The sequence below is a fragment of the Rousettus aegyptiacus genome, unplaced genomic scaffold (assembly GCF_014176215.1).
Source record: "Rousettus aegyptiacus isolate mRouAeg1 unplaced genomic scaffold, mRouAeg1.p scaffold_m13_p_4, whole genome shotgun sequence".
In the NCBI taxonomy this organism is placed as follows: domain Eukaryota; kingdom Metazoa; phylum Chordata; class Mammalia; order Chiroptera; family Pteropodidae; genus Rousettus; species Rousettus aegyptiacus.
The window spans coordinates 16624338-16639416 of record NW_023416307.1 but is presented as its reverse complement, the minus strand read 5'-3'; the positions used below and the strand labels follow the sequence as shown (position 1 = coordinate 16639416).

At 37.3% G+C, this 15079-nt stretch overlaps 1 protein-coding gene across 2 annotated transcripts in view; it reads left to right on the top strand.

Moving 5' to 3' along the window:
* Window positions 1–15079, top strand: part of CXADR (CXADR Ig-like cell adhesion molecule) — a 47919-nt gene that overhangs the window by 26838 nt on the left and 6002 nt on the right. Inside the window, exons 4-7 of one of the 2 annotated variants that reach the window (XM_036219906.1) lie at window positions 3873–4028; window positions 4824–4946; window positions 5447–5585; window positions 6689–6872. In XM_036219906.1, coding sequence (XP_036075799.1) covers window positions 3873–4028; window positions 4824–4946; window positions 5447–5585; window positions 6689–6872 — 602 coding nt within the window. Of the gene's footprint in view, window positions 1–3872; window positions 4029–4823; window positions 4947–5446; window positions 5586–6688; window positions 11067–15079 lie in introns of those variants that run through there. The other variant, XM_016148493.2, reaches the window with a different exon arrangement.

Genomic DNA, 15079 nt, shown 5'->3' with positions numbered 1-15079 from the left:
AATCTGGAGGACAAAATGAAGTGGTTTCCAGGGACCAGACTGTGCAGTGGTCCAGTGGAGCTATTAGAGGCTCTGCCTAAACTTCGATTTGCGTGGGGGAGACGTGGAGGACAGACACAGCACTGTGCTGTTCACGGAGTAACGAGCACTCGTGGGCCGAGCCCCGAGCGCTGCGTGGACGCGAACCGGGAGGACCATTAGCTGCCCGAGTGCGAGGGGTGACGTTGCCATCGTGTGCCTCATTGCCAGAGCCTGCCTGCTCTTTCACATGCACCAAATGTGCACGTGGATGCAGCTCAGCAAGCCGAAAGGGGGTGGCGTTAACAAAGGGGGTGAACTGAGGATTGGTATGGTGGCCACATATCACCAGAGCCCTTCCCCACAACTCCGAAAAGGCCTGTGATTGAGACCTGCGGGTGTACACAGGCTGGGTTGTTCTGCAGAGTAGAGCATGCACAGGTGGCGGTTTCCTGGACATGCGCAGTGCACTGAAACTGCACCTGCGCCCCCGGAACACAGCGGCAACGCGTGCGGTGGCTCCGGCAACACGGCTTTAGAAGCCATCGGTAGGCAGCAGGACCTCCCCGCCCCCCCATCCTACTTTTTATTCTGAAATGGTTTTCGTTTTACGGAAAAGTTGCAAAAATACTAGAGATAGAAAATTCCTGAGAGTGTACCCATCATCTGATTTCGCCTAATATTAACGTTTTACGAAATCACAGTTCAATGATCAAAACCAAGAAATTAATGTTGGGACAATACTATTAACTGAACTACAGGCCTCATTTGAATTTCATTGTTTTTTACTAATGTAATTTTGTGCTAGGACCAAGTCTAAAATCTAGGTTTTGTTTACGTCTCCTTAGCCCCTACCACGCATGTCAAGGAGCACGTGATGTCGTGTCTCATTGTTAATCATGATTACTTGTTTAAATTTTATCTGATAGGTTTTTCCACTTATGATTTTTCCTTTTGTAAATAAAAAAAGTGCATCTCAGGGAGCCTCTTTCAAACTATGCAGATAATCTTGTTTGTCTTGAAACTTCGCTCCTTGATTTTTAGCATCCAGGCATGGATTTCACCTGGAGTCAGGGCATTTCGAACCATGTAAAAGAAGCATTTCTGAATGAAAGATGTGATGATACAAGCGTACCCTTTCCCCGTTAGGGGATTTAGAGTGTGTTTCTTACAGGCTGAGGTCGGCCGCCAGCATGGAGGGGTAATGATGCAATACATGTGGCTAATTACAAGTTGACACTCATGTATTCTAACCCGAGAAGAACTATTAGTTAGCTATGCTAATGATTATAGAGGCAAATGTTCTGAGGACAATGGCTAGGTATCCTGGAACCCAAGATCAAAGAAACATTAGGGGTTAACACTTTCTCTGTGTCCCTTTGTGGTTTTATTTTTCTTTTGATCCAGCCAAGCGCCACGGATGAAGAGTTAATCTTCCCTGTGGTATAATGGTTGGAGTTGGCATGTAAAAGACTTGTACTTTCTCTTAATGGGAAGTAGGTGGGCCACTCTTAAGGCGACATTTCAAAACCAGTGTTGGTAAAATATTGTTCGGTAGTGGATGGAGTATGTTGAGATCTTAAACTCAGTGGGGTCTTGAATTTCCCGAGCAGCCACTTTGCGTAACTGCCCATTTGTCGGATATGACTGTTAAATGGGAAAGGCTCATGCTCAGTAGAAAAAAATGAGAGTTAGGGTTAGAATGCTGTATTATCAGTAGATGTTTGATATACAAAGCACTGCTTTCATAGCTCACTGCTAGTTTATGAAATAAAGGATTTATTGGTACCTTGAAGAAATGGAGAACAAGGCTTAGTTTGTGGAATACTCACAGAATGAAATAATTTGCAAAACTGGTTTTTAAACGTCCAGTCGATGTCTCCAGAGCAACTGATCAATCTGAAACACAGATTTGCTTATGAAAATCAACAGTGCAGTTTAAATGCATCTTTCAATCCTTATGAAAAACTACTAGCAGTAACACATGAAGGGGAGAAACACCATCGGGTTTAAGAACTTTCAAGAAGTGTATGAAGACGTGAGGTCATGCCTGACAGCCTTGGTTAAAGATGCCCCACTGGATATGATGGATCTTGTTGACCAAATTTTGGAAAACGGTTTGAAAGTTTCTTTTAGAGTTAAACATTCACATACTGTAGATAGGTGCCAAGAGAAAGGAAAACAATATTAATGTGACTGTCCAAGCAGTGTTGTTCATAATAGTGTAAAACTGTAAAGCCCACTCACATTTATTCACAGTAGTAAAAGAATAAAAGCCCACCCAGGACCGAAAGAGCGACAACCAGCTCAGACTGTAAAGGAAAAGGCAGCAGTCCTGCCTTTTGGGAGGACAGGTGCAGCTGTAGCCAGTCGCAGAGTTTATAGGGAGCGTCGTTTCTCCCAAAGTCGTGGAACAGCAGTAAACTGTGGACCTCCGCTGTCTCCCCAATGTTGCCCCAAGACCCGCTTTGTGCTACCCATTTTTTCCTGGGGTACTTGGTTGCTATGTGGCCCTCATTTAATCGTGGCTTCTCCTAATCCTCCCTCGGAAACAGCATCAGATTGAGAACTGATCTCCACTTTTAGACTCTTCTGGAATCCTTCAGAGTCCCTCCTCTCTCTCGTCCAGTGACATTCCACAGCTCTCCCCAGTGCCTTCCTCACTGGTCAGTCAGTCAGTCCACGGGCCTGCTCCTGGGCAGCTTAGCTAATTAGGCTTTAACGGTAGCCCCCAAACTGGAAATCCATGTTCCTCCATAGATGAATGGATAAGCAAATGTATGTTATAGTCTGTCAGTGGAAAACAACTGAGCAATAAAAAAACAATAGATTTTTGGAATATATAAAACAAGGATCAAGTTCAAGAGCCTCACAATGAATAAAAGAAGACAAATATGTACTGTATTATTCCATTTATATGGCTCCAGAAGAAGCAGAAGTAATCTGTAATGATAAAATCTGAACAGTGGCTTCTGGGGCCAAGGGTTGTAGAGTAAGATCAGTTGTAACCAGCACAAGAGAACTTGCTTGGGAATGGATTGGAGTGGTGCTTAACAAGGCGGTGTGTATGTGTGTATTTGTGTATGTATGTACTTGTACACACTTGTTGAATGCGATCAACCCACACTATTAAAATGTGTTCATGCGATTGTATGTATATTATGCCTTAAAGTTCAACAAAAGTATGAAATGCCAAGATATTAATCTCGTGTTGGGGTGAGTTGCAGGTAATAGGGTTAACAGCTGCTCTAAACAGTCACCCAGAGAGACCTGGAATGTAGATAACCCCAGATACACCTCTTTGTAACACTGCTTTCAGGTTAATGTAAATGTAGAATATTAATTCTACGTTTTTGGTCTTTGCTGTACTAAGTGAATTGTCCCTGTTACCAGGATTATTTATTATAACCCCACCCTTCACCCCCGATTGGCATGCGAACAGCACCCAGAGGGATGTGACGTGGCACACACTCCCAGAGGGCTACATGTCACACATAGAGGAATAGGTTAGGAATGGAGGGGAAGCTTCCTTGAGTTTGAAGAGGTATGGTCCACTTCACGCTTGCTTTTTTTGAGGGATGCCCCGTGGAATAGAGGGGGCACACAGCTGTGCCTGAGAAGCTGCCAGACCTCCCTATGCAATGGCTGCTTGTCTGAGCTCATGTTTGGCTGTTCTGTGTTGGTATAAGCTGAGAAAAACGTGTTGACAGCATGTTACAGCCTTTCAGTCTTGTCAGTTCTGAACCCAGGATCATGCGATGAGTCAGTGGTTGTGCAGCGTGCTTTGTGTTTAGTCGTGGTAAACATGAATTCCATTATTTTGTATAAAGTTACAATTTATTTTCTTTTCTCAGTTAAGCCTTCAGGTACAAGATGTTATGTTGATGGACCAGAAGAAATTGGAAATGACTTTAAATTAAAGTGTGAACCGAAAGAAGGTTCACTTCCATTGCAATACGAATGGCAAAAATTGTCCAACTCAAAGAAACTGCCCACATCGTTGATAACAGGTACTGCTGATTATACAATTTATACCATGTGCCACTGATTTGTACTTAAACCTAGTAGGGTATGTGTGTGTTTAATTTATTTTTAAATCCCCAAATTCCTTTCCTTTTCTATACAGAACGATCAGGATTTCATGGGAATTAGTGTTTTATAATGACAACTTGATGTCATATGATATAGAGATATTTTTATAACAATTTCACAGTGTTGGATATAATTGATTTCTTTGTTATAGATTTTTAAATTGATGGTAATACTAATGGAAAATGTTCATGATTATAAATTAATGGCTAAGTTAAAACAAGAGTTGGATCTTAAGAATTTTGCTTGGTTCCTGTTACAGATATGGTAATTTACCCATGGTGTGCCTGTTAAAGCAAACATCTCTGTGGCACTAACTAGAAAGTTACAAATTGGTTAAATCCAATGTTCACTTTGTTATAATTGACCTGCTGTTTATACTGATTACGCGCCCTACCTTCCTGCCACTCTTGATCTTAAGTAGGGTTTCTCTCCACCTCTGTTTCATTTTCAAACTAATAAACAAACTGAGACTCCCTGTGCCTGGCCAAGGAGGTCATGGTTATTTTCGCCTTGATACAAATGAACCGTTGGCACAGTTGTTTGCATTCTGGAGACAGGTGTGTGTGTCTCCCTGGCAGTATGTTCTGCACCCAGTTTCAGCCTATCTTACTTCTGCTTGGATTGTCAAACTTAGTAGGTTTTTGCTTTACTAAACACTCAACAATAGAATCCTGTAAAAATGGGTTTTGCTCTCCCCGTGTTTCTTTTCATAGAAATGACTTCACCTGTTATATCTGTAAAAAATGCCACTACTGAGTACTCTGGGACATACAGTTGTACAGTCACCAACAGAGTGGGCTCTGATCAATGCCTCCTGCGCCTGGATGTTGTTCCTGGTAAGTATCTTTTTTCTGTTATGATAACATTTGTTTCCCTTTATACAGCTCTCTTTGGTTCATTCAGCAAGAGTGTTTGGAGAGCAAGTGGATGCTAATGTGGTTTGCTTGTTAGCTTTCCTAAGTCGTGAAAAGGAAAAATTAATAATAAAACCTTCGTTATTATAGTGACAGTAAGAAGGTAAGAGTTATCAAATCAACTGTTAAACCATATTTAGCCATTATAAGCACAAGCTATTTAGAGCATTCTTACATACCAACCAAAACAGCTGGAAATATTAAAATCTTTTAATCTGATTTTATCACTTTTCTGCTTGAAATAGGAGGAAATTTATTTTAGTGAATTTCCCTCCGGATCAAAAAAAGCTAATGTGTCATTATTACACACAATGAAATCAGTCTGTCAGTGTGTATCTTTATCATTAACATGACTAAATAGAGTTTTTTTTCTACTATTTATTCCTTTTTAAAAAAAGAATTTTATGAACATTTTATTCTAGCTTCAAATAGAGCTGGGACAATTGCAGGAGCTGTTATAGGAACTTTGCTTGCTCTGGTGCTCATTGGTCTCATCGTCTTTTGCTGTCATAAAAAGCGCAGAGAAAAGAAGTATGAAAAGGAAGTTCATCATGATATCAGGTAATTAAGTGACACAAGAGTTGACTGTTGTATATCTTTGTCTCTAAAGCATTAGTTCTCTTAACTGTCCAAAGCATTTACCCCTGTGAATATTGAATACAAGCTATTGCTCTCCCCTTCAACACATTTGAAAGCTTTTGCTTTCAATTCAAGTGTGCAGATCCAGCCAAACCTCTGACATGTCCTGTACCCGACCCCCCTCCAATTTTGGACCCTATTTTAAGAACCACTGCACAATGGCTTATCTCAAGGTGGTGCCTTCTCCCAATAAAGTGCAAGCATGAACTTTTCAAAAACTGGACCAGATGTTGAGGTTTAAAAGAAAAGACCTGATTGCATCAAATGACATAGATAGTTCATAGAATTATTGGTAATATTCTAAAAAATAAAATCATATTACCAATAATTCTATTTATTTTTTAGAATAATCTAGTAGATATTAACTAGAACTGCATATTGACATATTGGATTATAGAATTTTTAAAAATAATAACATGATTTAAATAACACCCAGAAATTGACATTGGGTAGGTAGGGGGTGGACTCTGGGCACTTATATTTTTAAAATGCACCAGAGATAACTCATATATATATAGTCAGTCTTTGGTATGAAGATTCTTATGCCTAAATTCCTAGTTTTTGCAGACTTAAATTTGCTATTTTCAGCTAAGGTCTTAGATAAGTAACCTTCATAACAAGAAGGGTTTTATTTTATTTTTTTTTGCTTGAAATATATCTGTAGCTATTAGTGCTTTATCAAATATAAGTGTTATTTGACTAATTAGATCATCTCAATTGGTGATAATAGAATATAAAAATATTTTAAGTTTGTTGCTGGTAAGACAACATAGAATCATAATTTTTGTAAAAACTATTTCATTGTGTGTGAAGATAACCTATAAATAAAAAATTGGGGACAGATACACAGTTCATGACCTTGTGCTTATTGTACTTGCTTTTTTTGCTTCACATACACACTTTTGTATACTTAATGCTTAAATGGAGTATCTTTCCCTCACCCCCACCCATGATTCACAGGTTACATAACTGTGAAGTTTGAGAAACTTGTTCTTTGAACTTGTGTTGGGATCTTTGCTTTCTAGGGAAGACGTGCCTCCTCCAAAGAGCCGGACGTCCACCGCCAGAAGCTACATCGGCAGCAATCACTCGTCCCTGGGGTCCATGTCTCCTTCCAACATGGAAGGGTATTCCAAGACTCAGTATAACCAGGTGCCAAGCGAAGACTTTGAACATGCTCCTCAGAGTCCGACTCTCCCACCTGCTAAGGTAGCTGCCCCTAATCTCAGTAGGATGGGAGCGGTACCCGTGATGATTCCTGCACAGAGCAAGGACGGGTCTATCGTATAGCGTAGAGCTTCCATGCTTCTCATCTGTGTGCTCCACGTTTCCCTTCTTAAAATGTGAAAACCTATTGTGTTCCAAATTTTGCTACCAGCCTCAAAATAGATCCAAAAGAAGTTAACCAGAACCTGTTAAGAGCTGTGCTTCCAAAAGTTTTCTTTGGTGATATTGAAATAGTAAAGGCATTAAGGTAACTAAAGACAAAGTTCACCACCTCAAAAAAGATTTCCTTTCAGAGGTTGATTTTATAGGTTTCTAAATGTCATTGCTTAAGCAACATATAGCACTTTGAATATGAAATCATAGGTGAAGAAATGGGTGAACTTAACCTGCACACCAAGTTGATACTTGAATTATCTGGAAGTGGTACTTTATAATAGCTGCCATTATTTTTAGGATGCCTTTTGCAATTAATTTATGACTCAGTAGTCCCCTCAAAATTGATAAAGGAGCGTTCATGGCAAAAATACTTACATAATTTATGTTTGTTATTGTTTTTATAGCTTCTTGGAAAACTCTAAATTTAGTGTTTAGAATAGCTCTAATAACATAGAAAACACTACAGTGTTCTAGAAATTACTAGTTTTTCCTTCAAGTCATTCATAAACCTCATCTATGAATGATTTAAGTATTTAATTGATAGACCACTACAGGCAACAGGGACATAGTAAGTTCTTTATATGCTAAAATAAAGGAGCATCTGCAGATTCATTTAGGAAAGTTGCTGTCAGCACACAGAGCAATGACACTAGGGAGGCAGTAGTGAGGATGGATTCTGGATCATGAGTAATCTGATACCTGGAGGCCTGTGGTGGTCTTCAGAACGCTGACCAGCTGAATCAAGGATGGAATATTTGTAGTTCCCAACTAAATACTGGCTCTCTACTTTAGGTGATACTTTTTTCTAAAAAGAAAACATCAGAACTTGCTTATTATTTGACAGATAGAGATTGAATTACCTAATTATTGGTTCCAAATTCAAATTTTCTCTTCTGGTTCATTGTTTTATTGTTGTTTTCAGATGCCATTGCATGGTATATGTTATAGAAACATGTAATTCTAAATTTGCCTTCTTGAATGTGGTTACTGGAAGATGTTTCTTCATAGATTCAGAATGATGAAATACATTTTAAGCTAGTAGGTGTGCTCCATCAATTCTGTATTTCAGACTTGGGAGGATGTATAGTTGCTGTTGTATGGCCAACATGTCTTTGTGTAGTTGCAGAAAATCAAGTTGAGCTTTGAAAATTTTGAGTTTTAGTTTTGTGAAAGTGCTTTATTCTTTAAAAAAAAAAAAAGAAAGAAAGAAAAGGAAAGGAAAAGGAGTAAAAGGAATACTCTTTAACTGCCAAATGTGTTAAATACTGTTTTAGTAGAAAAAAGTAAATTTATTGTATTTCCCTTAAGATTGTGAGGGAGTGTAGATATAGTAGAATGAGCTGACAGTCTCTTTATAGTAAATAAGGCCTGCAATAAATTATTTCACTAGCTCTAAAACCTTTTCCCTAGATTTTAGTAGGGAGCTGGTTTCTGTTAATCTCTTTGGGTGCTTTGGTGGTACATGCTACATTATAAATTAATTTTGCCGTGAATTTATGATTAGGAAAAGTATTGTGTACACTTTTTAATGGTAAATTTAAGCTGAATGTCTGTGTAATGGATTAGCGTATAGTTTACATCATTTGGAAGCATTTTTTAAATAGGTTTTTAACCTTACATAGTATTGCTTTTATACTTGTGTTAACTTTTTTCTTCTGTGCCTTTTGGATAATTTAATTTTTATTATGAATTGCTGGTGCCTATGAGCTAGCTATCACCTGGAAGGTGCTTAGAGGTGAAGGTACTGTTCTTCGAAATGCATCACTGTGACACACCTTTCTATCCTCACACTGTCAATCTTGCCTCCTCTTTTCTGTTCTTTTTGGATGTAAGTTAACTGGTCGCATTATTCAAGGAGATTTTAAAATTTCAACATCCCCAACACTCTTTGACTGTGTTTCTGATTTTTTAACAGTAACTATTTTTGAATGCCAGATGTCTGGTTTGTTTATGTGAATAAAATTTATAAGATAAATACAAGAATAAATAACAGCACAAACATTAATAAAATTTTTGGTCCTTTCTATTCCTCGTTTTCATGTAATGAATCAATCTAAGTAGGAATTGCTGCAAAAAAATGGACACATAAGACTTACCTTCTCTTAGATTTTGTGGTTAGTCTAGGATTAGCTATAAGTAAATCAGAATTTCTTCCAGAAGCTCTTTCAGTCTAGGTACATATCACCTACAACCTGAGAAACGAGCCCATAAAAAATCAGTTGTATAACCTGAAGAGACCTATTGGAAGTACTGAAGTTTAAGGGACAGAATTCAGTTGTAGGCCATGTCTCCAGCTACTCCTATTGTAAATTTCAATTAATCCAAAAGTCAGATAGTACTGATGACTTCCCAAAGAATCCACACCCATAGTTTCAGTTGAACCAGAGATCAGATATTGGTTCTAGAATTATTGTTGGTAGTCATGAAGCAGTTCAACAAGAAATTGTTAAACATTTCCATTAGAGCTAAATAATATCAGACCAGGATGGCACTGCATCTTCGAGGCAAAACCATTTCTTCACAGAAGAGACCCACCGCCATCTTGCTGAGTTACATAGGAAAGCTTGTAAACAAGCGATACCGTATAGGATGTAGGTCTGTGCTTTGATATGTAGATTATGGGTGCTCTTTTTTTTTTTATTGGTAGTCTTACTAATAATATTCCCTGTTAGAGGGCCCCTCGCCCCCTAAAAATATCTTGTTTATACCGACCAGTTACTCCAAGTAAATGACTTCCTTTAAATTTGGATCTATCTGCCATGGAGTCATTACAGTGGAAACACAGTCTGAGTGTGTTTTAGGAGGAGGTTAATTCAAGAAACACAGTTTGGTTATTGGTATGAATTAATATCTAATTTTCATTAAAAAGCTAATTTTCAAGGTTGCGTTTTAGAAATTTGGAACAAGTGAAGGGGCAAGTAAACATTTTGATTGAATATAAAAAGAACTCATTGCATGAAATTGGATATCAGATTCTGTAATGTATGGCTTCTTAAAATAACCATTCTGTCTTTTTGTGTGCGTGCAGCATGTAAATTTGAGGTTATGTGAATGTTTAAAATTTTTTCTAATCTCTTTTCACCTCCACAGTGTTTAGGGCTTTCAGATGCCTTATTCCAGTGTAAACAGAAAAAGTCCATATTATGTGGTTAATGCTTTGATGTGTCATGTAAGGAGTAGTCTGTAGAAAATATTGGCACCATTTTAACTTTTTAGTGGCTTGTGACATTATATATTATATATATGTATATATATCTTTGTAATATTTCTGTGTTTAGGAGTGTAAATGTTCTGGGCAAGTTTTACTATTTCAGATGCCTTTGGGTATTCTTGGAGTAAAGGCAACATGTTTTACAGTTGGATTTTTTTACTCATTTGCCTATTTCGACACTAAAATGTGGTCCATAACTGTGCTTAAATCCTACTTATAAATATTATAGAAGCCGGAAAGAGTAATAAATAAATTTGTTAATTGCAGTTCTGTTTAGTAACACCAGCAAATAGTTTATCTCATGGATAGTAACACCAGCAAATATTTTATTTTATGGATAGTAAACACCAGCAAAGATTTGCTGTATCTGGCTTCTTACTGTTAAAACCGAGTTTTACAAAATATCCTATCTGATAATATGAGAGTGCGGTGAATATCAGTTGGGTTTAGTTTTGGTCCTGGACACCGAAAGTTTCAATTAAGGAAGTTCTTTGTGTTTTCAACTAACTTATTTAATGACACAAGTGTTAAGAGGACCAGAACTCACTTATTCTCATCCCTAACTGTGAATTTTTGTAATAAATGCACTTGTACTACTGAGAAAAAAATATTTTGACACTTCACATATGCAAGTAGAGAATTGATAGTGTCAGTTTCAAAAAAAAAATGATTTTTATATTTAGTTTCTGGCTTAAATATCCAATGGTGCAGATTTTGAAATTTGTACGAACAAAATATGGCTAAAAAACCAAGAACTTGCTCTAGTTTTGTGACCTTGTGTACTTTTAAAATAAAATCAAGAAAGTAGTTTTCTGCCTCATGGTGTGGCTTCATTGTACCTTTTTTTTTTTTTTTAATGCCTACTTTATAAAGCTTGAGTGTGCTGTTCCTCCTGCTTTTCTGAGTCAAAGTTTCTTCCTCCTCCCCTGCATACTTTATTAAACAGAATAAAAATCCGAAAAAAACAATCACGTCAATGAAAACACGTCAGACATATGAATATATATCCCTACTCTACTGTGCATTTATATGATAGTTTGTAATGTAATATTTGGGGTTGAAACTTCCAAAGTTCTGTCATCATTTCATAGTATTTTACAATATGAAATCAGAGGTTTTTTAGCTGCATTAAAAATGTGCATGCATATATGTATTAAATATATGCACATCTGGTATTGGTTTAAAGCTTTTCTCATTGATTCTAAACATTGATTTCAGGAAAACCCTGTATAGGCTGGTAATGGTTTTGTAAGAAGACAATTTGAGGAATACTTTCTTTATACTATAGTTTCTCAGTCTTGCCACTTCTGTCATTTTGGGCCGGATAATTCCTTGTTGTTGGGGTACCGTCCTGTGCTATGTAGGTATTTTAGTAGCATCCCGACCCTCTACGAGGTGCCAGGAGCACTCCTCCCACCTCCCACCAGATGTGAAAGCCAAAAACATGACTAAACATTGCCAAATGTCCACTGGAGTGAAGGGCAAATTTTCTACTTAGAGGTTAAAAGATGAAAAGTATAGGCCTTGGGGTCAGTCATGTTTGAACACCACACATTACTAGATGCCTCAGTTTCCTAGTGCTTAAAATGGGGATAAAAATACCCGTATACAAGAGATGTAATGAAAAGTCTTTGCGTTTGTCCCTGGTAGCTGGGATGCTGATTTTAATACACAGATTTTCAAAGAACAAAGATTACAATAAAAGGTGCTCAGTGAAACTAAAGAATATAATTTAATGCCTTCATTTAAACTATATTTTAATCTTGCAGCTCTACAGGCCAAATCATATTTCTGGATGATTAAATAAATACCAAATGGTAAGGCTGATGAAATTAAAACAAAAGTACATATAAAGCAATTTGTTGTTAAATAAAAGTGGTTTAGTTCTAAGCCATAATCAAATGTAATTTCTTAAATGCAATAAAGGTAACCGAAAAGATCAGGAAAGCAATCTTAGGAATTTAGCTCAGTTTTTGTGTTGGTATTTCCGAAGTATATAAATGAAATGTGATTTGTCGTTTTGTCACCTAATGATTTTTTTAAAATTAAAAACTATAGAAAAAAAGTCGTCCTAAGGTAACTACAGAAAAAGAAGAATTTGAGGCGTTAATGAAAAACCAAGAAAAGTTTTACTTTAGTTAATGAAGGACTAGGGCCTTGATCAGTTTGCTTCCTGTTTTCCCTGCTGAGGTATGAAAATTTTAATTCTAATGGAAAATGAGGTGGGAGAAGATACAGGAAATTACAGAAGTGAAGCCTGATGTCATTCCCAAAGTATTAGAAGTCATCATGATCTTGATTTGTCTTTCCATATCATTGTCCCCAATCTAAGTGGATTGGTTGTCCTAAAATGTGAACATGATTATATTAAAAACCAGGTCATCTTAACCTGATATAAAAGGTCTCTCACGTTCCATTCTATTTCTCTATGGTTTATTTTCTCCATACCTCCAGGAACACCTCTGCGAGCCTGCTAGGCGCCAGGGTTTCATATCTTTGTGAACATGTAATTTCATGAACAAGAGAGCAGCCCTCCTTGTTTACCTGCCCAGTGCATATTTGCCCCGCCAGTATAAGTCCAAACACTCTCCTTTGAGTCATTTTCCCTGATTCACACCCCTGCCCCCCATGAGCTAACTTAGGGGTGCGTCTGGGCCCTCGATATTGCCAGTACAGGTCTTTTAATAATACCTTGCGTAATCTAATTGCTTAACATGCTTAATATATCCCTTTTATGAGTTTGAACCTGGTTTATTCACCTTTATCCCCAGTTCCTAACTCTGGCATATTCAGTAAATACCAAATGAATTTTTAGAAAGGAAACTGGGCAGGAAGGACATGTACGCATTCAGTAAGTTCACATCCTATGTTCTGCAAGACAGCTGGTCTGGTTTCTCCCCAAAAGGCAGTGTCAAGAGAAAAAGGGTGAATGATCGTGTGTGGTGAGGGGAAAGTGCACACGGCTTAAAAGTTTACTTGCACAAATACGGAATGGGGTGACCTGACTCAATAGGAGCCAACTTAAAAACAAGCCTCGTTATTCACAAACAATGTGGAGAAATATAGAGATTTTAGTAATCAGTTTCTAAAACCTTCCTCAGAGATTATAACTAAGTCGGTCTGGGGTGAAGTCAGTGACTTTCCCAGATTTTCAGTTTCATAGCTGGCCCTCTACTACCATACTTAATGCTTGCATACACACGTATATATTTTTTTTTTTTAAAAAGGTTTTATACAGTTCTTTTAATTTCGAAAATCCTCTCCTATATCTGTGCATCTGATATTTGTCATTTTTATACCTATCTACCTAAAACAACCTTATTTTCAAAACTATATCAAAATGATACACTCTAACTTATTTAAAGTCTTCAATTGATGACTTTAAATTGATCCCATCTTTTTGATATGATGAGTAATAATTACAGGCAGAATGTGTATACATCATTTTGCCTATGTGTAAATACATCTTTAAACTTGTAGAAAGGGAGGTGTTGAGTAAAAAACTTGAGGGATTATTAAAATACCTTCATAAGTGTAGCATCTTATGCTTGCAATGGATGAGAGTGCTTATCTCTCCCTAAATCCTCACCAATACTTTTTGATTTTTCCCTGAGAAGAAAATTACCTCATGGTTTAAAATTCTATTGTTATTTGTTCGGTTGAGCATCTTAAGTTTAAAAACCATTTGAGAACTGTGTCCATATGCTTTGCCCATTTTCCTTTTATGTTGTGCTAATTTGGAGTTCTTAAATATTAATAAAATTAGCTCTTTCTTATATGCAATAAGACTTTTGCCAGGTTTTCCTTTCTCTTTGACTCCGTTTATGGTCTTACCCCCTTCTCTGACTACATAATCCTAATCCTTCCTAAACTATTCTTGTTCAACCTGACTTCTCCCTCCTTGAAATAGTACCCTCACCTGTCTTTTGTGTTTACCTCCTCTCCCTAAGCAGGTGTCAAGATTTCACAAAGGCGGAGCATCTTTACATCAAATGTTCAACACATAATAGATTCTCAGTAATCTTTGTCGATGATGATATCTGCAGCAGCTCTGGCTATGCTCCTGTCAAGCCATTGCCACATGTATTCCCATCACAGTGTGTTTCTTCTTAATTTCTCTTTGGTTTCCTTGTTTCTGGAGTTTTTGCCCAGAGCAGTTTTATGGAATCAGCACAAACTAATGAAGAAAATTAGTTATCTTGCACTTGAAAAGAAGATACGTCTAGGTTATGTATTAAGGTCAGCTGTCATACACTATTCCAAGTTGAATGTTGGCTACCGGCACTGTGCTCTTTTAATGTTGCTAAGTGAGACATTTTTCCTCTAACATAGTCCCAGAACTGTCATCAGTGCGAACATTTCTAGGGAACAGTTGAATGCCCCTGAGAGTACAATAAGAGAGGATGCCAATGATTTGTAACCTGTTGGAAAATCACAATCCTCTGACAGTCAGCCTCCACCAGTCTTTCGTTCTGCTGATAAGGAAGGGACATTTTATATGTTCATAGATACAACAGAACACAGAATAATTATGTGAAAGGAAATGTAATCTCTGTCCTGCCAACTAAAAGATACTTTCTGATATGTCCAAGACAAGGTAAAGATGAACTGTATAGTAGCCCCACAGGGCTTTATGAACATGTTTATGTGGGTTTGATTCAAACTTTTTGTAACATTGTGGGCAAAAGATTTGTGATAGTTAAGAAAATTTAGATAGAACTTCAAATTCTGTAAAAAACAAACAAAAAATCCCAAAATATACATAGGCGATGTTATCTACTTCCACATTGTTTTATGAAAAAAGCCAAGATCCAGAAAGGTT